The following is a 22,866-nucleotide window of genomic DNA, read 5'->3' on the forward strand; positions in this document are numbered from 1 at the left end:
AGTCAAAAAAATGGAAGAAAAACATTAAAAAACCAACACCCCGATCGTCATACACGAGTTCACAGCTCCAGCAACCCGCATAAATTAGACCCGCGATCAGGAGCAACTTCTATATATTCCCCTATATATGCATTTATCGGGTAGATACAAAGTGCGACCCTGAAAGTATTACCGGCTTCTTTCGACCATGACATTTTATTTAAATTTCGCTAAAAATTACGAAAGAAAAGGCCACCTTCAGTCTAGCTTGAAATTAACTTTATTCGCCTTCGAACTACAAACAATTTCCAATGAAAACTATAACCAGAATCAAGCAATTGTTATGTCATCTGTGTAATAAAGCCAAATGGAAGGCGGCGGCAACTCCACAGTACTGTCCTCCTCATCGATGAGACCATTTTCATCCAAGGTGCCATTCAGGTCTAGAATGCTGCACGTTTTTCCCTAAAAAAAAGTTTAATTAATATCAGAATTAGTCCCTTGATTAAGAACTTACCCCATTTGAGAACTTCCGCCACTCGTAGCTACCTGCATGATGATTGTAGCGCTGCTTGTACTTCTGTTGGATATCGTAAATACTATCTTCATTGCAAACAGTCATGATCTGAGTGCGGCCAGTCAAGGTGTTTATTATCCGTATTACCCTCGGCCTGGTGGTGACCCTGCCAATGTGATAGAAAGGATCTTGGCTCCACATGGCGCCCTTCGTCTTGGAGAACTCCGAGATAGCCACCTCCAGAATGGGTGGGAACAGGACGCGGGGCTTTCCCGTGTTGGGTGAGATCTCAGTGCGAGGCTCTCCATTCTCATGAAAGAAATGGGTCAGGTCCTTACCAGCATGTGCCACCAAGTAGTCCAAGTTCTGAAAAGGATAAGCCTTTAAAAACACACAGACACATTTTGTGAAAAGGACCTACTCGATTCCAATGATCCATGCGATCCTTAAGCATTTCCGTCAGATCAAAGACATTCGTGTGTATGATCACCCAGATGTCGTTCTTTTTGTTGTGGCAGACAACCTCATCCTTGAGATAGTATCGCATATTCTTAATCGGCTGCGCCATTTCAGAGATTTCAATCGAAACGAACCAGAATGAAGTGTAATTTAATTTAACCGACAAAACTGTCGCCCTGTCTTGACTCGGCCCATTAATTCTGACTTTTCCGGCGGTGCCAACTGCTCATCATCATTTTCCAGAGCGATCCCGGCGAGCGGGTCTTATCGCCGGACTAGCATCTCTATATCTGGCCGGCCAATTAATTCCAGCTGCCAGAGTGCGATCCAAGTTCCCAAGTTCTCATTCCTCGTCTGGGTTTCGGGATGCCATTGCATAATTAGCCGCCAATTGTCAAGTCGTCGCTGGTCTGGGTCTTGGGCCATCAATCGTTTGCCATAAATAGAAAAAATTAGATTAATGACTGATGGCATTTTTCGTCTAACCTCCGAGGTTAAAGGCACTCGAAAGACATTCTTATTGATGGGAGCACTGTCAGCGGATATTTAGAGATCACTGCACTTTGAAATATTTGCCTCTGGCTGAGATCATTCAGCTTTTCCAAGTCAATGAGATACATTTTTCATTGTTGGTTTTAGAATTTAAGTATGAAAATAGTTTGGAGACAAACTATTAGACTCTTGAATTTATTTCAAACATTTCCTCACTTCAGTTTAAATTTCCTTTTTAAGAGTAATAATAGTTTTCTTTACAAAAGTGTAATTTGTCCCAGCTGTCTCCCAAAATAAAAGGGTGCAACTCCAAACCGAAACCCTTTTCCTGCCGGAGTATAGTTTCGGTTTTAATTTCATGAGTCTAGCCTCTAGATTGGACTTTGAACTCTCTACCGAAAGGTAACTAATGGACACACGTGATAAAATCAACTTCCGCAGGATTACAATGTCGGCAACCTGGGGGTCGGTCACCTCAAGGCTGACCCTGCCACAGCTGCCGCATTTCGTTGCGCATGCGCAGACACAGCAGTCGAGGGATTTGCCATGGAAACTCCTTCAAATCCACAAACAAACAGAGGGGACACAAAAGGGTAGCTGCCTAGAAAAGGATATTTTTGTGGCTGTCATCTCATATTGCAATTATAGGGCATCTATACCAATGGTGCTAAAAGGATTTGCTGATACTCAGTGTTTACTTTAATTGCTCGCCACGCGTCGTCCTAAGTGGCTTTTAATATTGGCTTTATGGCAGACTGTGTGATTGCCACGGCAGCTGTTTGTGGATGCGAGGATTGCTGGGTTGGTGGAAAGCCGCGAACGCCATCCGTCTGCAATTATTTAAGGCTTGGCCTTGTCCCAAATAAATTGCAACCTTTTGGCCAAAGCCGCAAAAGGCAACAGCAGGACCAACAATAATGGCCACAAACATGACGCTTAATCACGCAAAGGGAAAGTTAAATATCAACAGGAGAATACAACTAGAATAATATTTTTTTAATATTCTTAAAAGTATATATTTGACATCCAGAAACCCCCAAATAGAATATTACTATCTGCCACAGGAAAAGCCAAATTATTTGACAATTATTTCCCTCAAAAAAGGACACAAAATGTAAAATAGCCAGCTGCACCTAGAAAGTTATCCCCAGGGAAACAGTGCTTGGTAGTGGGTTCAAAAATGATCAAGGACTCATTTGCATGGGTGGAAAGTGGAAGTCGAGTTGAGGGTGCGAGTCCTGCTAATTGCCTCCAAGTCAACTGTGAAGCTGTACATATGTCCGAACAAGGACAATGAGCCATGGATGAGTTTTCAGTTTTTCATTTTCAGTTTTCAATTTGTTTGCTCGTCGGCTCGTTTTGATTTAATGGGATTGGTAACAGCTGGTTGGCCATTTGACACGCCACTACTGCTGGCAACGATCTCTGGCCAAGGAGTTGCCGTTGCAGCTGCCCTTGTGTCTTGGGTTTTGGGTCAAGAATGCGTGTGGCAGGCACAAGCGAGGGGCACAATGCTGGCGGGGTAAATAAACCATCGGAGAACTGAAACTGGAAATGTAAAGGCTGCGGGTAGAAAACAACCCCAACCAAGGTCCCAACCCCTACGCACCACCAATAACTCAAAATGAACCAAGTGTGTCACGCGCAGTCGCAACCGATGGAACACTGAACATTTTATTCCCAGCCAAAATAAAACACAATAAACTCATATTTCATGACTAACCCCCTTAGACCTTGTATTAAATTCCCTTTTCAAGTCTAGACTTTTTTCAGTGTCCTGGCAGGGACCCCGAATGCAACTCAATCACCGGATCCAGACTCCAACCCCGAGGCCCTGTTCCCGTTACAAATCGAACAATGGTCTGGGCTTTTGAAAACCCATTAGGTGCGTTCTGAAATATAAATAAAAACTAGCAGAAAAAATACTTTGTTAATGTAAATGACAGGAAGTGTGCACTTGAGAGCCAGCATCGTCCCCCAGAGGTTGCAATTAAATACAAAAAAATAAGTCCACAATGGCAAGTTTAGCGGAAAAGTGTGACAAAAACAACTGCAGCTGCAGTTTTTTGTTTACTCTCCCTCTTAATCATTCCAATTGCAATTGCAATTTCAGTTGTCCATTGGCAATTGGCAATTGTAATCTGGATTAAGCCGTATGCGTAGGCAAACGAGTTGTCTTTCCGACTGCCTTGACACGTCGACAAAGTGCGGCGCCAATTTATTTAAATTCCTCGATTAAATCGGAATATTCAAGCTATTTTTGTCATACAACAAGCTCACTGAATATTAAGTGTAAGACCTTAAAGATTATTCATTCATAAATGAAGAATGCAAGTGTAGTTCTCTAAATTAAAACTGTACAAGTGAACAACTTTAAACCTGAACTGTCTACAAATTTATGCCATAATCCAATTATGAAAAAAATGTCAGAGTAATCTATCCCTATTGTTATCCTGGAATAATACCCTTTCATTACGCTCAGTATGCCAGACACACTTTATTCCGTACCTGAGGCTCAAACAATTAAACACCACCACAGGGTGGTCGCATTTTAGTCAACACCCTGCCCAGACCAGACTCTTCAAAATTCAACAGCTGACGACCTTTGTCTATCTGAGGGTGTATCTCACTATGAGTTCCCGAGAATCATCAAAATTATTGTATAAACATGCAACTAATTGAAAAGTGTGCCGTAATTCATTAGAAGAGCGATACCATCGGGCAGATATCCAGCCATATAGAAGATATATGTTGCATGAGTATCTGGCCAACTGTTTGTGTCCTTTTTTGGGGGAGGAAACGATCTGTACTAGTTGCTTTAGGAGGCGTTGTATCTGTCAGGATGCTGTTCGAGGGGTTGCAGATCGCTTTCGACACAACTGTTCCCATTTTTTGGCTGACTTATCCGGCTGATCCTGTTCAATGCGCCGGCGCGAAATCTATTTATTCAAATAATACTCGTAAAATTGCCAACATATGCAGCACATCGTTAGGTTTTGCATTACACAGGACCATCTGGACCGGGCATGAATAAACAACATCTGCGAATAGAACTAACGATTCCCACGATTTAAGAATTGGGCTTTAAAAATTAAACTTAATGAAAAATCATCTACAATCTTGTTTATAAAGTAAGCCTAATTAAAAGGGAATAAATATGCATAAGTAATGATACAAAATATTCTCCTTATTTATCCATTTCGGCCTGAAGTGCCCTTGCACAGTTTACAATTAATTCCGTCTTAATTGAATCCATTGTTCTGGCGATCAGCCCGAAACGGCCTGGCTTATACAAGTACAACCAATTAGTGCTCAACACCTTGGCAACAACAATAACTGCAGAAATATAAAATGCAAATGTCAGTTAGCTTGGCTCGAAAAATAGAGCCAAATTGCATTATGATTAGCCATTATTTTATGTCGGCGGTAGTTTGTCATGGAGTGGCATGCAACATGCAGTTAGATTTAACTCTCGCATGTCGGAATGCAGAATGCCAGAATACAGAATTCAGTTGGGGGCGGCCAAGCCCAGACCTGGGCTTAGGCCCAGTTAACAGTTAGCTGCCAGTTACCAACAGCCTCAGACAAATGGCGGCAAAGTTAACAGACAACGAGCGACTCGTCTCGTCATCGTTGCGACATTGCAAGGTCGCTGCCACTGCTGTTGCTGCTGCTGCTGATGTTGCAGTTGCAATAGCAGCTCCCCAAGTTGCAAGCTTCCTGCCATTCAAGGTGGCTAATTGAGGGTCTTGTTCCCGCAGTTACACAAAGAGAAATCCGGGGATTATTGAATAGGTTCTAGAGGTTCGGGCTTGAAAATTTCTTAAGTGTTGGTTCTTCTTTTCAATAAAAAATGTATTTATATGTATTTATTTATCTTAAGTTTTTTTTTAATGTATGTTTATGAACTGAATTATTTTTTTAATCTGTAGCTATCGTCACTACCTCTACTGTTGCACTTTATTTTCATTAAGCTAAATTCCTTTTTGGCGTTTCACATTGTCGTCGTTCATTTCTTATATTTTATAATCGTCTCGGCACATCCGGAACCAGTTTTATCCCCCATAACCCCTTTGTTGGCTTGTTTGGTCGCCTTTTTGGGCAATTCAATTAAACTTTTCACTCACTTAGTTAATATGATTACCGTTATTGCTCTCCAGAGTTGGAGCCTGAATTCAGAGGCCAGAATTTTTGTTCAGCGGCTCATATGCTTTTGATGATGCTTATTTGCTGTTTCAATTTGCTCCTCTGCCCGGTTCTGTAAATATTTTTATTGATATTTATTGAATTTCTCTGCTGCGGCAGTTAATGGGGTTCTTAAAACAAGTGGCCAGTTTATTTCGAGAATATTTCTTAAAACAGCTCTGTGGGAGAGAAGTTATATTTAATTCAAGTATACGTTTTATTTCTTATAGAAGCCTTGCCGTCTGGAATATCTACAAAAAAAAAAAAAAAAACATCTTCTCACACCAAATGGTGTGTTAACCAAAAACAAATTACGATTGCAACATTTGCTTAAAATACAAAAAAAGAAAAGAGAATTAACAAACACTTGGGGCACTTTGCAGCAAAATAAAATATAACCAAATGTTTTTATTTTTATTCGAAAAAGTGTTTGAGCACGCGCCAAATGGTTGAATGAGTTCCATGATGTTGATATCCCCGTTCAACCAAATATAGAGAAGGTCTGGTGTTGGGATTACTTCATGGACCAGCTGCCGATACTGGCATTAACTCACTTTAAATACCACAACGTGTGCCAATGGCAGAAATGAAATTGCAGTTTATATTTTTAGATTTATTCGAAGTTGAAATACTCTAGAGTGAAGGTTCTATCGTATAGGTTTATATTAGTTAAGGTTTTCGGATCTGAATACTGGTTTTTATATTTTTGTAAAATTCTTCAGGAAATATAACTTAAAAATTAAATGATCCTTAGTTCAGATACACCCTTGTTTATACTCTACAATACTATTTATTTCCGTTGTAAACGATTTGCAAAGTCGGGAATCCCTAGCCCCCTGGGACCTGATATTAAATATGCACACTCACCATTCACTCCCCCTGACCTTCCCAACGCCATCTCCCCGGGATCGCTCCATCCCACCCAGACAACTATTTTCAATCGAATCTGAATCCATCATTACAAACCCTGATAATCGATTTTTTTTCTTTGTGATTCGCCAAGTTTAAAGTTTTGTTTATTGTCTGTTGCCATGTTTTCTTTTCATCAAATTTTATGTTTATGCGCGTGTTTATGTCGCGCCTTTTTTGTTTGCCACATTAATGAGATTTTTTATGGTCCACCAAATTTGGTAGCGACTTGGCCCGAAGGTTTTTTGCCAGCTCGTAAAACGCCGCCTATTGCTTTATGGGCGAGGGGCCATCCATTACATTTCAATTGCTAGCGCCCGGTGACCGGTGCCTGTTGCCCGATGTCTGGGGCCCGGTGTCAAGTAAAACGAATGTCGCGGTGTCACCGCGGAAAAGCGGAAAAGCTGCCCGGCAAGTTGGCAACAAGACGGCTAAGAAAAAGCTCACACAGATCGACGTCAACCGGCAGCTTCCCGGTGATAAATTTTCTCTGTGTGTTTGCCATTTCAGCCACATATGAAAAGCGAATTTTCTCCCCGAGCGCAATAAAAAAAAAAAAAGAAAATATATAGTAAAACGAAAAACATCGGAAAATTCGACATCGGGGTCGGGAGTCTGTGTGTGTGTGAGTGTGTTTGTGAGTGTTTGGTTTGGTTGGGTTTTTCTTGGTCAAAGTTTTCCTGCAACCGAGTGCTGTTCGCCTGCTACAAATATCGGAAAATTCCTTTGAGGATTTGCCACAAAGGCGGAAAAGCCGCTGCGGCAAACCTTTGATGATTCTCCACACACGGCATCCCTCTCTTCCTCTCTTACTGGCGGTGTCCCGGCATTTTCCCCGATACTGTGACATCCATTTGCAACCCCCGCAAGAAACCACCCCTCGCCACTTTCCGTAGCGATGAAAAATGTTTCATGGCCCGGCTGGCTCTCCCTTCTCTTCGAGTTTTTCCCCACTTTTCTCGCTTTATCTCGAGTGTTCCGGCTGCTGCTGCTGCTGCTGCTGCTTTTCCTCGGTCTTCCTCTTCTTCTTTCATGTACTTAATACTTTTTGACTTTTTGGAGGAAAGCATTTCCCGGGGCACGTGTGTGTCTGCTCTTGTATGTCGGGGCTGTGTGTGTAAAAGTGAATGTTCCTAAGCGTTTTCCCGGCTGCCTCCTTAGAATTCGGTTCATTCTGTTCGCCTGTTACATAATTCGCGTAATTTATTCAATTTTGAGAATTAATTTTTTAGCACCCGCGGTTTTTTTTCCGTCTTGAGCGAGGGAAAATGTATTTTCTGGTACTTGTTGAAAATTCAAAGTGTATTTATGCAGCATACTGTGATATACCTAGTTGATACCATAGGATTTCTTGGCCAAGATACTCTACAGGCCAGAACGGTACACTTAACTGAAATTATTAATACTCCTAATACTCTTTATCTTGTCAGAGTTTCTTAAGTAGAAGTTACTCCAAAAAATATTTTTAAAAAGGTATTAATCTATTTTTAAATAAAATAATCAAATCGTTTTTAAAAATTAGTTCGTTTTATTCAAAAGCTTTAGCAATAACGGTCATTCATTTAAAAAAGAGTCACATCTCTAATGTATCTCAGTAACAGATGGCGCCAGTAACTCAATAAAAAAGTGACCACTCCTGAAAGTGGCGCTACTATCCGAGCGATGATGCACAACACTGTTTTATGTTTAAATTGTGAATAGACCGTTATAAAAGATACTTATCTAAAATAGAAAAACTAATTTTTTATAATTATAATTAAAAGAAAAAAAATGTAGTTGGATATATACGGTACCTTGTTTAAAAAAAAATCAAGAAAAGAACAAGTTAAAATTTTTCAAAATCTTTTAAATTTTATATACCAGGCTTAAATCATTATTCCTTCTTCTTTTTATCCTTTTTTTTAAATTAATATATAATAATATTATATAGAAATAAAATAAAAAACCATTATTTAAAAAAAATATTATGTGTTATTTAAAGCTTTAAAAGTATTTCATTAAAATTATAGCTCTTAATCAAAAGTACCAACCAAATGTATCATGATTATTTTGCTTTCTCCTTTAATATAGCCATCACTCCTGTTACCAATTCTTGTGGCCACTGCACCGAGTGGGTTAAAGCCGCACAAGCTGCCCTCGGGCCAAATATTGGGCGGTCCACGTAATGGCTCTTAGATTGTTGTTTTCATTAAAAACCAACGGCGGCAAGCCAAACAAAAAGCGACTCCTGCGCCTGGGACTCTGTGTCTGTTTGATGTGGCTCTGCGGTGAGCCGAACTCCTGGCCCTGCACCAACACCATCGCAAACAACACTAGCCCCAGCCTGGCCAGCCATTCCTCCTGGTGTGGAGTGAAGTGGAGTGCCTGGCTCCTGCTCCTGTTACTGTTAGGCAACGCCCTATTGCACTGAGAGAGAGCCAACTACAAAGGAAACGCCGCCTGTGGCCGGGGGAGCAGGATCGGGATTGGGATTGGGAACTGGAACAGGAGGCCAACTGGCACAGGAGTGAGGAAGAGGGAGCAGAACAAAAAATGAGTCTATAATCTTGTTCGCTTAAGCGTCACGCATGCCACTCCCCTAAATTGATATGCCCGCCATGGCCAAACACCGGCAAACATCCATCGGCAGGGCGAAGGAAATGGAAGTGGCAGCACCGACTCTGCCGGCTGTGCGGCATGCGGAAAATCATCAAAGCGTTTGCACGGCGGCTTTTTGCCTTTCATTGCGGCATTTCAAAGAAATGTTCCGACATCTCTACCAGGCGAACAGAAACGTCCACAGCCATCAGCCGGATGATGATGTTCTCTGTGCCAAAAAGTGAATGAAATCGAAAACTCGAAAAATGGGGGAAAAAAAAAGACGTAAATATATAAAACGCACCACCACCGCCGCCGAATAACCAACCCATACCCATTCCGACCCACCTTTCCAAGGCGTCGCACCGCGTCACTGCTTCTGGTAACTGCTGGCTGGCTGGCTGGCTGGCGTGCTCGCTGGTGTGCTGGCGTATAAAATTGGCTGTGACCCGATTTATTCTATTTCATTGCTGGCCCATTGTTTGGTCGACGGTCGACCACGGTCGGTCGGGTTGGATATAGAAACGCTGACGCGGAGTACCTCAAAAATCGCTGCAAAAGGGAAAAATCGCAAAAGGGGTGGATTTCAAGCTAAATACTATAGAAAAAAAAAAAGAATTATCGTGCTTCTAATTGTGGTCTACTTTGGGGTGGTGTTAGTCTAGATTTTTTTTTTGTTCGGTCTCAAATCCTTGGGGTAGGTTATAATACCATCGCCTCTATTTGTTTTTGTCACCTCACCTCTCGTGCTCGCAAATAAAACTTTCATGATTATGAGTTTTATAATTTTTTTTACATTTTTTAATGCTTGCTTTACACACATAGATTAAACAGTTGGTTATGTTATAATATTTCACATAATAAGTGTGATTAAAATGTGTTTATTCCATTAATATTGTTGTGGCCTTAAATGGCAAGTCTCCTAGTTGAGACGAAAAATAAATCATTTTCCCCAGTGTATTATCTGGCAAAGAGCCAATGAAAAAAATTTATGAAAATCCCGAACTTGATCCAATAAATCTCTTCTGTGTGTCTTATCCATTTATAATTCATTTTGATGTTAAATTTTTTAACTCAAAATTAATTTTTGCAGTGCATAATAATGTCTTGCAATTATTAGCTTTTTGAATAAAAATGACTTATTGAGCCTCTAGGGAGACTGAAAAAACTGCTATACTATTGTGTCAATATTTTAAACTGTGGTTAATAATATGGTTATTAATATTGTTGGTTAAATATTGGTATAGGCCTTAAAGCCAAGTCTCTCTTTGTAGAGAAGAAAAAATTGTTCGCCAATGCATTTCTGGCATTTTCGCCGACGGTGGCGCGAAAAAAGCTAATTGTTTAAAATTTAAATAGACAACCGTATATGTGGCAAATATTATTACAACGTATTGTTTACTATATATGTAATTTTAAATATTTAATTTAATTTGACTCCTGGTTGTTTTGGTGTAATGCAAAGGTCAAAGGATATGGCCGAAATATTATTCTTGTTAGAGGGTTGGGCTCTGGTGTTAGGGCATGCGACTAATATAATAAAGTTTATAAATAAAATGTTAAAAATGGAAACTAGTTGAAAGAAAAGTTGATTACTTGAATAAGTGGAAGAAATGTGTTTCAATTCAAGGACATGCAAATTTTGGTGAAGATTAGTGGCTGAAGCGTGCAGGTGTGCTTGTGAACTTTACTATGGAACTATTATAGATTATATATGATTCATTTGATAAGCAACTCTACAAGTCATTCTGATAGGATCAGATATCATACCTTGAACGAGCTCTTTTCTGGTGTTATAGTTACAGTGATGTCTCTAGCCAACATCCAGGGTTGGCATCGAATGACAGTTATGCTATTTTGTTAGCGCCGTAGCTTTCTTGGCTACTCTTATCTAGGACACAGACAGTGGACACTTGATAAAGGGGAAACAGAAAGGAATATGAATAGCTACGCTCGGCTGCGTCATTTAGTGTCACATATTTTGTGTGGATTCTTGTTGGATTTGGTTAAATATTTGTTTTTTGTTTTTTTAGGGTCTCTTTATTAAATTTTTTGGTTTTTTTTTATTATAATAGTAATTGATATATTATTACCAACTCTACATCGTCGTTACTTTCCTGCTGTTTATCATTGAAAATTGTTCGCATTTTTTCAGTTTGCTTGATTTAATTTACATTTATATAATTTACACATGCAGCACAATATAGTATATATAATTTATTTTAGTTTTCGGTTTCAACTTGTATTTTTGTAGCGCATATTACACAATGGCGCGATACATTTAGATATAGGTATGCATATCCATTTTCGCTCCTCTTCGGTCGATAAATTCAAATTGATTAATAACATTAATATATATTTATATATATATGTGTGTATATATATTCGTATAATTTAATTAGATTTGCACAAAAAACCTTTAATAGGTATGCTCCATGTTGATTTTGGATTGCGTGTCGGTGTATAGTGTCTTTGGTTTTTTTATTTTTCAGTTTTAAGTACATTTAGATATTAGTGGCCTCAGCCAGCATAATTTTTTGCTGGGTTTTACCATTTTTTTTGGGGTTTTCTAATCCTTTTTTTTTCGCTTCTTAAATTTTTTGTTCGTTTAGAACACAAATTTTTGGGTGCCAAGTGGCTAATAGATATATATGTTTAATATTCATTTAATTTGTAAATATGTTGCATATTGTATACACATCGATATTGGTAAACTTAAAAGCTATATGCCTTGTTTTGGGTCGATAAATCCAAAAATGCATGAAAGCCGTCGCGTTTTCTTATCTCGTAATTAATTGAATTAGACAGCAATATTTGAAAGTTTTATATGCATGCTGATCATGTGTTTTTGTATTTATTTGTATATTATCATTCGCGGTACCAAACCCAATCATCTGGGAAAGAAAATACTAAGCAAGGGATTTAAGTTTGGTTGCCTGTATGATAAGTGACTTGATTACTTTAAACCAGTTCTGTCGAAAATGTCGCGTTAACCCGGCTCGAATACACCTGACATTAGGCCTTTTTGAGACAGATCCGACTGTAGAAGCCTCACACACTTGGATCCTTCCGGGTAATCTCATTTTGTAAGCCTAAGACTAAGTTCTGTCCGATCTGTCAGTTCCGATTCCATTCCCAATGCAGGGTCAAGGGTCAAGGTCGGGTCAGTACAGGTTTAGCTGCTCGTCCGGTTAAGAATGTGCGTATTTACAGCTTGTCCTGGTCTATTCGATACCGTCCGATTGTCATGAGGTCAAGGTTGCGTTTGTTTAGGAACTCAAACCATTCTGTCGACGTCATCTAGGGTTCGTCTGTCTATGGTATGTACTAGTTGGTTGTCATCCTCGTATCATCTCCTCCTATATTCTGCCTCCTCCGATCCCTGTACTTTTGGCCAACAACCAGATCTGTTTGGTAAAAGGCTTTAATTCAGGGTTCGGCCTGGGTAATCTGTCCAAAAGGTGTCCGTTTTAGGTCCTGTTCGTCGCAAATATATGTCCGCTACGATCTGAGATCCTCTGCATTAAACATTTTTTAATATTTGTATTATTTTAGGGGTTCCTCGGTGTGGTTTCTTTTAACTCCTACGTCATCGTCTTACAGCTAATAATTAAGTTTTGCTTTAGTTTGAATTTTTGTATATCTATGTTACACCATCAATGAAAATATTTTTTGAGAAATTATGAAATGCTTTTTTGTTGTGTAGCTACCCCGTACAAAAGGGTTTTTTACACTCGAATAGGTACGATGTTTAATTTTTTTTCCATTTAATTTAAGTGTATTATATAGATATTTATAATGGAAAAGTCCGTTAGACATTTATAATTTAATATTATGATTACTTGTTATTTGTTATGTGTAAGTTCCGTTCAATTTTCTACGCATGGTTGTTGTTTCTTCATCAAATCTTTTTAAACATTTTGTATAATGTTTCATGGTTATGTTTAATATACATCAATATAATTGCCTTTATATGCGATTGACTACAATAAGATACATTACGTTGCTTTAGTACACTTATTTAATTTGTTTTGTCAAAGAACATTTGAATTTGAATTGAAATTGTCGTAGTTGTATTTGTATTTCGTATGCATTTTAATTAACTTTGAAAAAACGTTGCATCAATTACTCGTAAATCAATCGAAAAACTCACTACTAAATATTTTTCTCTAAAACATTAATGTTTATTAATTCTCATATATTCGTTTTTTTTTTCTTTCTACCACGTTAATAATTTTGCTTTAAGATTTTCGCAAGCCCAGTTGGTTGTTGTTTCGGACTCGCCACAGTTATTGTAATATTGTTTTCTCATTTGCTTTTATTCTTTGCAGTGTAGTGTCAGTTTTTTTGTATGTTTCAACAAAATAAATGTTTAGAAAGTATAAGTTTGCGTCGAGATAATAATTTTCATTTTGTTTTTTATCGCTTAAAGTTATCTGAAATGTATCTTATCTTTGTCGTCTTGGAATATTTCGAACTACGATAACACATTTTATATGTTTCTTTACGTTTAAGTTCAACGGCTACGAAAACTTTTAATTATGGTATTTATTTGATAATTTTTTTGAATATTTTTCTCTGCTAATTTGCAGCACTTGCGCTTACGTCGTCTCCTCCTTAACAATCTTCTCTTATTATTTCTCTATTTTTTTTTAATTTTATATTAATCGTTTAAACTAGGTCGAGATACAGTATCTGTTGGATCGCTTGTCACGTGTATCTTTGTGGTCATCCCTGGGGTGTATCGTGTACCGTGTCATACAGGCTTCTACGACTGTATAGTCCTTGTGATTTATTTTTTTTTAGTTTTTTTTCAAATAATTTTTTTTTATTGATTTGTTCGTTTCCTGTTTGTCCGTGTGATTTAATCAGAGGTCATGCCTGAGTGGTTAGCTTTTGTGATGATTCTTATAAGTGTCTTGAGTTGTTATTCTGCACTTGGGGACTGCAATATGCCCCATTTTTTTTTTTTTAGATTTTTTAATAGTTTTTTTTAAGTGGTTTTCAGTAGCTTGTTTTGTGGCACATACTCCTAATCGCACTCGCAGCCCCGCCAGCTTCCCCAAATCCCAGTCCGTCCGACAGGCTCCTAGCTGCCTCAGGTTGCTGGTGGATCGAGGTGATCGCGAATGATGGGTATCGAACCGGAACGGCGGACCCGGAAAGGCAGTCACCGGAGCCCGAGTGCAATTCTTTCCGACAATTTCATACTTAACTGGGTATTATAATAATAATCGTATATATTTTTTAAATACTCATTGTTAGGTGTATTCAACTGTGAGGGGTAAAAAGTGTGGCTTAAGTTTAGGAGCGACTGATAACTGAACAAATTCTTCTTGATTTTGCACACATACATATGGTCTGGTAAAACAATATCCGATCCGCATACTTGCGAGATCGAGTAGCACACACATAAGTTAGCTAAATAGATAATAATGACATTCACCGTATTGTATATATGAATAATTAATATATATTGTATACAAATATATTCTGTAATTGCGGTTATATCCTTGTATAATTAATTGTCATACACATCAATAGGTTTTTTGCTTCCTCGCTAAACAATCCTTGTTGTAAATAGAATTTTTGTTGTAAGGTACAAATTTCGCAATCTTAATTTTTTTTTTTTGGGTTTTTGATCTTGATTTTTGGTTTTTAGTGTTTCTGCATATGTATGTCGGTCTCTTGTATATGTATCCTTGGGGTGGTCATGTGTATAAAGTGTCCTTTTTCAATGATGTCTCGTGTTCTGCCTGACTTGGCATATGTATACCAATAATTAGCTCTCTCTTTAGTTGTTTAGCATTTTGTGCACATTGCAGTTTTCATTTTGCATTCGCTGGTTCTTCAAGCACATCGATTAGGGTTAAGAGATATTTATGCCAACATCGATATCGGTTAATGTACGCATGAGTCAAAATGTTTCGTAATTGAATTCAATGCTTAACACCTAGACATGTATATAAGTATAAGTATGCATGTAAATATTCTTGTATATCCTTTAACACTCAAATATCCTCTATATATGTATATCGTGCGCTTCTATAGTTAATTGCACCGCACATGTCTGCCCCAGCCAGGAGTCTCTCCGCCCGGACGCACTCCGGAACCACGGGCTGGTGCATACCCGGAGCAGCGTTACGATCCCAGTGAGCCCCAAGACTGACCAAGGCCTCATGTGCTTTCTGTTGGCGCGGTGTCGATAACTTAGGAATAAAACGAATAAAGTGCGTTGTCCGTAGAACAACTGGGAAAGAATTCCTACTACTGACAACCATTTGAAGCCTGTTTCGAACCTTCCAAGTGCTCACGCCAACTCAAAGTCGAACTGAAGCTATATTCTTTAACTACAACAACGAAAATAAAGACCCCCGAAACGCTGCAACAATCATTAACCTGAGGCTTAACCTTCAACCGGAGTCCAACGGATTCCGGTTGGTCTACTTCTTCGCCTGCTTAGCTGGCTTGGCCGGCGTCTTCTGCTCCTTGGGCTGCTCCTTCGGCGGCTCCTTGGACTTCGGCTGCTGTTCCTTATCATTTTCCTTCTCCTTTTCCTTGGCAGCCGCCTTGGAGCTGCTGGTGGGCGCCTCCTCCTCCGCCGCTTCCTTGGCCTTGTCCTCCTTCAACGGCTCCTTGGTGGTGCTGCTCAACGCGGGATCCTTGTCCAGTTCCCGTTTCTCGCCGGAGGTGTTCGCCGGCAGAGCCTTCAGTATGGCATGCACCTCCTCGGCCACGGCCATCAGAACGAACTCGAATTGTTGCCTTGTGGCCACGACGCCGGCTCGTTGATCCCGCAGGTGCTCCAGGGTGGCGGCAATGTCTATCTCACGCGCACCCTTGTTCATTCGTTCCAGTACCAGGTCCAGCAGGATATAGGCTCCAGTTCGACCGGCTCCAGCACTGCCATGCACCACAATGGGGCAAGATCGTCGGCCCCGATAGGATTTGTTCACCTTGCTGTGAAAAGGGAGACCATATTTATGATTAAAACTTTGGCTGTAACTATAACTTGATATGACGCACCGTCTGAAGTCCAGCAGAGCCTTAGCCTGGGCAGGAACTCCCATTTGCGGCCAGGACAGGAAGTGGAACTGGGTGACCGTACGAGTCTCACTGGTTCGCAGATTCTTCAGGTAGAAAGAACGTACGAGGTAATCGTCACACCAAATGTGTTCACTAACGAGATGAACCTAAACAAAAGTAAACGATTTTAATAAGATTTCATTTAACATTTTTTAGCAGGACAGTACCTCATAGATGTGATAAACCTCTGCACCTTCTTCCGGCCAGTAACGCGCACAGGCAACTTCTCCATTCTCCTGCAACCGGCAGAGAGCCACAATGACAACGGCTCCCTGCTCCCAGATCATCTGCCAAAAGTGGGCCAAGGTCGAGGGCAGCGGTCCCTGGGCGGCCACATAAGCGGGCGCTCGAGGATCGTGGTCGGTCTTTAAAAATGAGAATGGTTAGGCTATAAAGATCATCGATCTGTAGATCTACTTACAATCGTTGAAGCATTCACATAGTCAAGTCCTTCGGCATTGGCCAGATGGTTGAGGACAACGCGCGAGTGATCGTACGGCAATGGAGCTCCTGGTCTATTCAATCCGGAGCACTGGGGCTGGGAGGCGGCCACTCGAGCACTAGGCTCGGCCTCATACCGGCAAAGTGCCTCCCATTCCCGCTGGAGGCGTCCCTTGTTGCGCAAGTGATCCTCCATGTAAGACTGGTAACATAGTTTTAAAGTTTATGTCCCTACAAAGGACTGGAAAAAATTGCAAACTCACCAAAACCATGTGTCCTGTTGAAATGTCCATGTTCGTTAATGCCGGCTCCTCGCTCCAGGAAGAGGTGCTGGATCGTGAGGACGGTGGTCGACCCTCGTTTTCCTTGCTCAGCGATGTGATGCGTCCGCTGTGTGCCGGTTCGTTGGATCCACCACCAGCACCACCTGCTCCATTACCGCCGCTGCCGCCCTTGCCGGCCATCCGGGCTCGACAGAGTTCCTGGTAGTCCTTGCTGCAGGTCTCCGCTCCAGCAATGCCCGACTGTAGTCCGCCCAGTTTGTCCCGTTTGCGGTCATGGCGCTTGATCAGGATCAAGGTGATAAAGATCACAATCACCGCAGCTGCCCCTGCCCCGGCAAACATGTAGGCCATGATGTGGGTGACATCCGGACCCTCCTCGGCCAGCTCGATCCGTGCCGATGACACGCTCGGATCCTGCAGGTCCTTGATCACGTCGCCGACACCGGCGTGCAGCACATAGAACCCGACACGTCGCTGGATGTTGTTCTTGACGCCGCGGTTCTCGTTGATCGTTCGTGCCACATCGCCGGCGGTCTTGCGCTCGGGGTTGGTTGAGTTCACCCGGAAGCTGACTTCATGTTGTTGAACGCTTTAAATATTAAAGAAAGGGGGGAAAAACATTTTAATGCAATTTCATTATGAATGGATCAATTAGTTTTTTAAGGCATCCCATTAAAGAGTCGAGTGCAATTCCATATTATGATGAAGGGTGGTCGAAGGGTATCCTCCAGAAAAATTGAGAAATAAGTGAAAAAATTATTAGCTCCCAGATTTTGAATCAGATTAATGAAAAATGAATCTGAGAATCTTTTAAAGTATTTCGCTCACGAATCGGTTGGAAATTGGCTAAGATATGGCTAAGGCAGGGGGTCATATTGGCCTCCCCATGCACTTTCTGCATTTTGAAGGGGATAGCCCAGAAAATGTGACGAAAAATATACAAAATATTTTGCTTCTAGATTTTGATGCAGATTTGTGGAAAATCTATCTAAAAATCGTTTAAGGTGCTCCGCTCAAGAATCGGATGGAAATTGGCCTCCGCAGCAGCCATATTTTGATTGCATGCATTATCCTAAAATTCAAAAGGGTTCTCCCAAAAAATGACAAAAAATCTAAGCAAAAATGATTCTTTGTTTCGATTCTTATACAGACTAATGAAAAATGAATCTAAAAATTCTAAAAAATAAAGTATGTTGCATTTTATATCTACTTACGTTAAATAAGAAAAGTATCCCTGCATGTGTAGTATTTGCTCCAGCTCCTTCATGATGCGCTGCCCATCGTTCCAACTGTCAATACTGCAATAAAATATAAATAATTATTTAATAAAACAGAGTAATAGATTTAAAGATAAGAAACTTACGGGTTCTTGACGAACACGTGAACATATTCAGTGTCAACGGTGTGTGGCGCATGATCCTCGTCCGAGTGTTGTTGCTGCATAACCTTCTTCTTTTTGTGTGCCTCGTCCTCGATGCTGCCCTTGATGTGGGCTGGCAGCACCTCCTTATTGCCTCCGTCCAGCTTGCGTGCCTTCTCTTTGTCCACTTGGTTGGTCACTTCCGAGGAAACAGGAGCGGGAGGACCCATCAGCGGGCCCGGCTTCTTCACGTCCAGACGCTCATGCCGGGCGAAGCCCAGCATACTGGCCAGAAGGGATTGCTTGACATTCTCGGGCTCATCGCCCTGCATCCCTTGGTCAAAGCCCTGCGTCTCATCCTGCGGCATCAGGAGGATGCCCCCCTCGGTGTAGACTCGCTGCCTTTTCGGCTGCCTGGGGTAGCTGTTGGAGGCCAGCATGGCCTCCTCCTCCAGGGGAGTGAGGGAGTTCCTCAACAGACTCGACTCGAAAGCCATTTCCTGCTGCTGGGCATCGAGATCGTTGGATTCCAGTGGATTGAGGCCGATCGGTCGCCGCTTGGTCAGCTCGGGTTCGGTCTCTAATTCGGGTGCCGCATGTTGGAAGTTCAACAGAGGCTCCTGGACCAATCCCTGTTCGCCGGCCAGTTCCCGGAAGAACGAGCGCTTGGGCGGCTGGTCTTCTTGCTGCTCCTCCTGCTCGGCCAGTTTGCTCCTGGAGCTGCCCCGGGCCCGTTTAAAGGGCGTAAAGTTATCCGGGAAATAAAGCTCACTCGATTCGTTAACCTCCTCGGGTGGCACATAAACCGGCGCTTTGGCCTGCTGCTCCTGCTCCAGACGCTCCTGTTCCCGCTGCTGCTTCAGTTCCCGCTGTTGCTGTTGCTCCACAATGGCCTCCAGCTGGTCCATGGCATTCGCTGGCTTCCTTTGGTACGGCTGCGGATCGGGCTCCGAGGCGGCAAGTATTTGGTACAGCTCTAGGTTCTGCTGCTCCGCCGCCTCGCGCTGGTGCTCTTCGCGCTCCATCCGCTGCCGCTCGTTGTCCAGGAAGGTGTCCATGATGCTGGGCATGTCCACTTCGCTCTGTGTTCCCTTCACATGCCCATCCATCTTGCCAAAGTGCTCCAGTTCCAGGGGATCGTGACGCAACCGCCGCCTGTCCTGCAACATCCGATTCAGGTAAATGTCTTGGTCATCCACGGATTGCTTCTTCCTCAGGGCCGGATAGCCGGGCTGTTCATAGTACTCGATTTCCGGCTCCGGTTCCGGTGGCGTGAAACGCACGTAGGCCAAAGCACTGGCTGGGTCCCCGAAGTCCGGCGGAACAGGCGCCAAATTGGCGCACAAATTCGGCGGAAGCTGCTGTTGACGTTGCAGCGAGAAGAGTGCACCCTGGATGCGACACTGCACGTACGGATGGTCCCAGCCTAGGCCGGCGCCCTGAAGTTCCTCCAGCATGGTGGCCAGCAGACGAGACTGCTCCTCGGTGAGGGGAGTCCTTTAAGGCAATGAATAAATAAGGATTCGTTTATAGAAGCCGCAGATTCATTTGAATAAATTAGCAAAGGATACTCACTTCTCAATGTCCTCAACATCGACACCGGTTGTGGGTATGCACTTTCCAAAGATGTTGTCTGAAAAAGGTATTAAGGAAGGTATTAATACTTGACTAGATTCTATATTTCTTTGGTATTATATGACCCCAACTATCCTATCCTCAACTGACCCTAGCAATCAACCAATTATCAGCTATATCCTCTTTACTTTCAGGGCCCTTAGTCGTGTCAAAAATACAAATACATATATTAAGCCATTGTAAGCTCTAGTACATTGTCTGTTCCGATATTAATAGGGCATGTAACTGCATTAATGTCGCTCGTCTTACAATGGCACCTAGTCCCCTATCCCCCATATCTCGTATATATACCCCCGATTCCGCCGCTTTTCCACCATCAGCACCTTTTGTTTTCATTGTGATTTACGAGCATTTAAATGCATATCCTTGCGGCTTGTCTCGGTCGTAATTTGCATAATGTAAATGCTTCTTCTCTTGCGGAGGAAACCGTGACTGCAGTCCGCATATGTGTGGGCCACGCCCCCTACTATACACCCCAGCCCCGTCCCCCCACTTTTGAGGTCAACCATTGCTCTGCAATTTTCGCCATTTTTCGCAGTTGCAGTTCCAGCTGCTTTTCCAATTGTTCCTTAGTCCTCCCCCTCGTTGAGCTTACATAAGTAATTGAGTGTGTTCTCGATAATGCACTGGCAAGGATTCCCACTCCCACTACCACTCCCGCCCACATCCTGTCCCCCATCTCCGATCTCCGTCCTGCCAGTTCACACTTTGTTTTGGTGTCGTTTTGTGTGAACTCTCGCCTGGCATTGAAGAGCTCTGCAAATAGGAATAATATGCCCCGGGCCAGAGCTCAGCTCAGTGGGGTTTCTTCTCCGGTTTTTTTATTGTTTGGATTTCCCTTTCCCTAAATTTGGATCCTTTAACGTTGACCCACAAAATGGTTTTTGTCTCGGGATGCATTTCCACAAAATACATATATTCGGAGGTGGGAACTGTTTGCTGAACGCAACGGAAATCGACAGCAAAAGCTTTTATTTTATTTTGCAATTTGGATTACTTAAAGACATTAAAGAGTCTCTAGAGTCTAAGCCCTGGAATAAATAAAAATCCACATTTATGCTTTTATTGCAGAATGAAATCCTATTTAGAAGTATTCCTCTTAATTTCAAACTGTAGTACAACAAACTATTAAAACTTTCCCCATTAGATAACTTTTAACGAATAAATTTAAATGCTAATTGCTGAATCATATTTAATGTTATGCATTAGGATTTAAATAGACGGTAACTTTTTTTTGTGAATTATTAAAAAATAACACACTTTTTCCCCTAATCTGCATAATAGAAAAGGCATTAAGCTTTTTCCCCCATTTAGCTGACTCCAAGCCGTAGAATTAAGAGGATGTTTCTGTATTCCACCCATCTGGTCCCTAAAAACTATGCTTTGCTTATAATCCCTGCTCTTAGTTGGTTGGTAAATTGAATTTTCCTTTTGTTCAGGACTCTGCCTTCTGCCTTCTGCTTGCTTCCAAACTACGTATAACCGCAATCTGGGTCTTAAGTCCATCTTAACGGGGTGTCAGGATATCGGGGTGTCCTTATCGCTTACTTACCATCGTAGCAGACCTCGGAGTGCGGTATGCATAGCGTCCTAACAAACTGGCAGCCTGTTATGAGAAAGGACGAGAAGAGAAAAAAAGGAGAAAATCTTTGGTTAGTAGATGAAAGAGTTGTTTAACTAAGTTTAGGGCTGAGTGGGTAGGCCGTCCCTTCGGTAGAGACATAATGATGTGGTAAGAGCCAAATCAGCATTACTCTCGCCAATCCATAAACCTCCTCGTCCTAGTCCTCCTCCTCCTCCTTTGTCTGTCCCGAAAAATCCCAAACCACTTCACTCCTGTTTTGGCCGTTTTGCTGGTGTCATGTGTCGCTTGCCTGACTCTTGGCTAAATAAACGCTTTTTATGAGCTTGTCGCACATGGCTAACACACTGGCACGAACGTATTGCCGCCGACAGGCGAAGACAACTACAAATTCCTGGCCCAGAGCATGGCCCCCGAAAAATACAAGTGCCATCCATGGTGGAGGCAAAAAGTCCTTAGTCAAATGTCTGTTAGCATGTCCCCGTGTGTGACGTCAACAAGAACAACGCCCGCATCGCATCGGGAATTCGCAACTGAAAAATTCGCCTCCTTCCTGCCAGGCACCATGTGTAACGCATATCCTCTTCATGGTCCACAGCCACGTTCACGTCCTCCTCCGAATTCCTCACGCCATGCCTCCTCCCAAATGGCGTCACTTTGGAACTTTGTTGTCAACAGTTTTCGTGGTCTTTGCCTGGCTTTAACTTTGGCCTGTGACAGCCAAAAACAGGAGCGGAAAAGAAATGGTAAGGCGACAACGCTTCGACATTCGCCGGCCATTAATTAAGCCAAAGTAATTTCATTTTGCTAGCAACTCCTCCCCATCCCGCTCCCGAATGTTTGGCTGTTTTGTTTTTAATTGTTGAATAATTGCAGGCCGGTTAAAAAGGGCGCAGAAAATTAATCTCAACAAGGGGCCTGAGGTCCTGGTCCCTCCGATAAGCGCCTTACCCAGGCAGCCCCCGGAATACATAAATTAAGCAACTCTCAGCCACAAGAACGGCTCTGGAAAATAAAATGTCCTCTAATGAAATCATCTGACAGATGGAAAACGGGAAAAGTGGGTCCTGTCAACACAAGAGGACAAAATGTCAATTTCTTGGCCAATTCCAGTTGAGCGGCAGTTGACAAGAATGCCAAAGGGCCAACAAATGCTTCCTCCACCGAAAGAAAGAATACAGAACCACTTATATTTAAATAGCTCTTCTGAAAGTTCTTTAAACCCCACAAGTCAGACAAGTCATAAAATGGAACTATTTAAGCGATTTCTCATTTTAGCACTTTCAATCCAAGCAGACTATTAAATTCTTAATGACCGAGTTGTAAGGCCATTAAATTGATTTTTATTCGCTGTGTAGTT

At 41.9% G+C, this 22,866-nt stretch overlaps 2 protein-coding genes across 3 annotated transcripts in view; both read right to left on the reverse strand.

Moving 5' to 3' along the window:
* Window positions 1-241: 241 nt before the first annotated feature.
* LOC6503816 (cytochrome b5 domain-containing protein 1) lies at window positions 242-1,187 on the reverse strand. Its single transcript, XM_001965208.4, has 3 exons — window positions 918-1,187; window positions 497-862; window positions 242-444 (listed from the first exon to the last, which is right to left on the reverse strand). Exons 1-3 carry the CDS (start codon window positions 1,062-1,064, stop codon window positions 310-312), a joined length of 648 nt encoding a protein of 215 aa, XP_001965244.1. The 5' UTR covers window positions 1,065-1,187; the 3' UTR covers window positions 242-309.
* Window positions 1,188-9,889: 8,702 nt separating this feature from the next.
* Window positions 9,890-22,866, reverse strand: part of LOC6503806 — a 46,655-nt gene continuing 33,678 nt past the window's right edge. For both annotated transcript variants that reach the window (XM_014904918.3, XM_001965209.4), the window contains 9 exons: window positions 21,477-21,530; window positions 19,865-19,922; window positions 18,293-19,786; window positions 18,144-18,227; window positions 16,909-17,518; window positions 16,626-16,847; window positions 16,372-16,569; window positions 16,145-16,311; window positions 9,890-16,078 (listed from right to left, as the gene is read on the reverse strand). In XM_014904918.3, coding sequence (XP_014760404.1) covers window positions 15,562-16,078; window positions 16,145-16,311; window positions 16,372-16,569; window positions 16,626-16,847; window positions 16,909-17,518; window positions 18,144-18,227; window positions 18,293-19,786; window positions 19,865-19,922; window positions 21,477-21,530 — 3,404 coding nt within the window. In that variant the 3' untranslated portion in view covers window positions 9,890-15,561. The remainder of the gene's footprint in view (window positions 16,079-16,144; window positions 16,312-16,371; window positions 16,570-16,625; window positions 16,848-16,908; window positions 17,519-18,143; window positions 18,228-18,292; window positions 19,787-19,864; window positions 19,923-21,476; window positions 21,531-22,866) is intronic.

Source organism: Drosophila ananassae, chromosome 3R (genome assembly GCF_017639315.1).
Source record: "Drosophila ananassae strain 14024-0371.13 chromosome 3R, ASM1763931v2, whole genome shotgun sequence".
In the NCBI taxonomy this organism is placed as follows: Eukaryota; Metazoa; Arthropoda; class Insecta; order Diptera; family Drosophilidae; genus Drosophila; species Drosophila ananassae.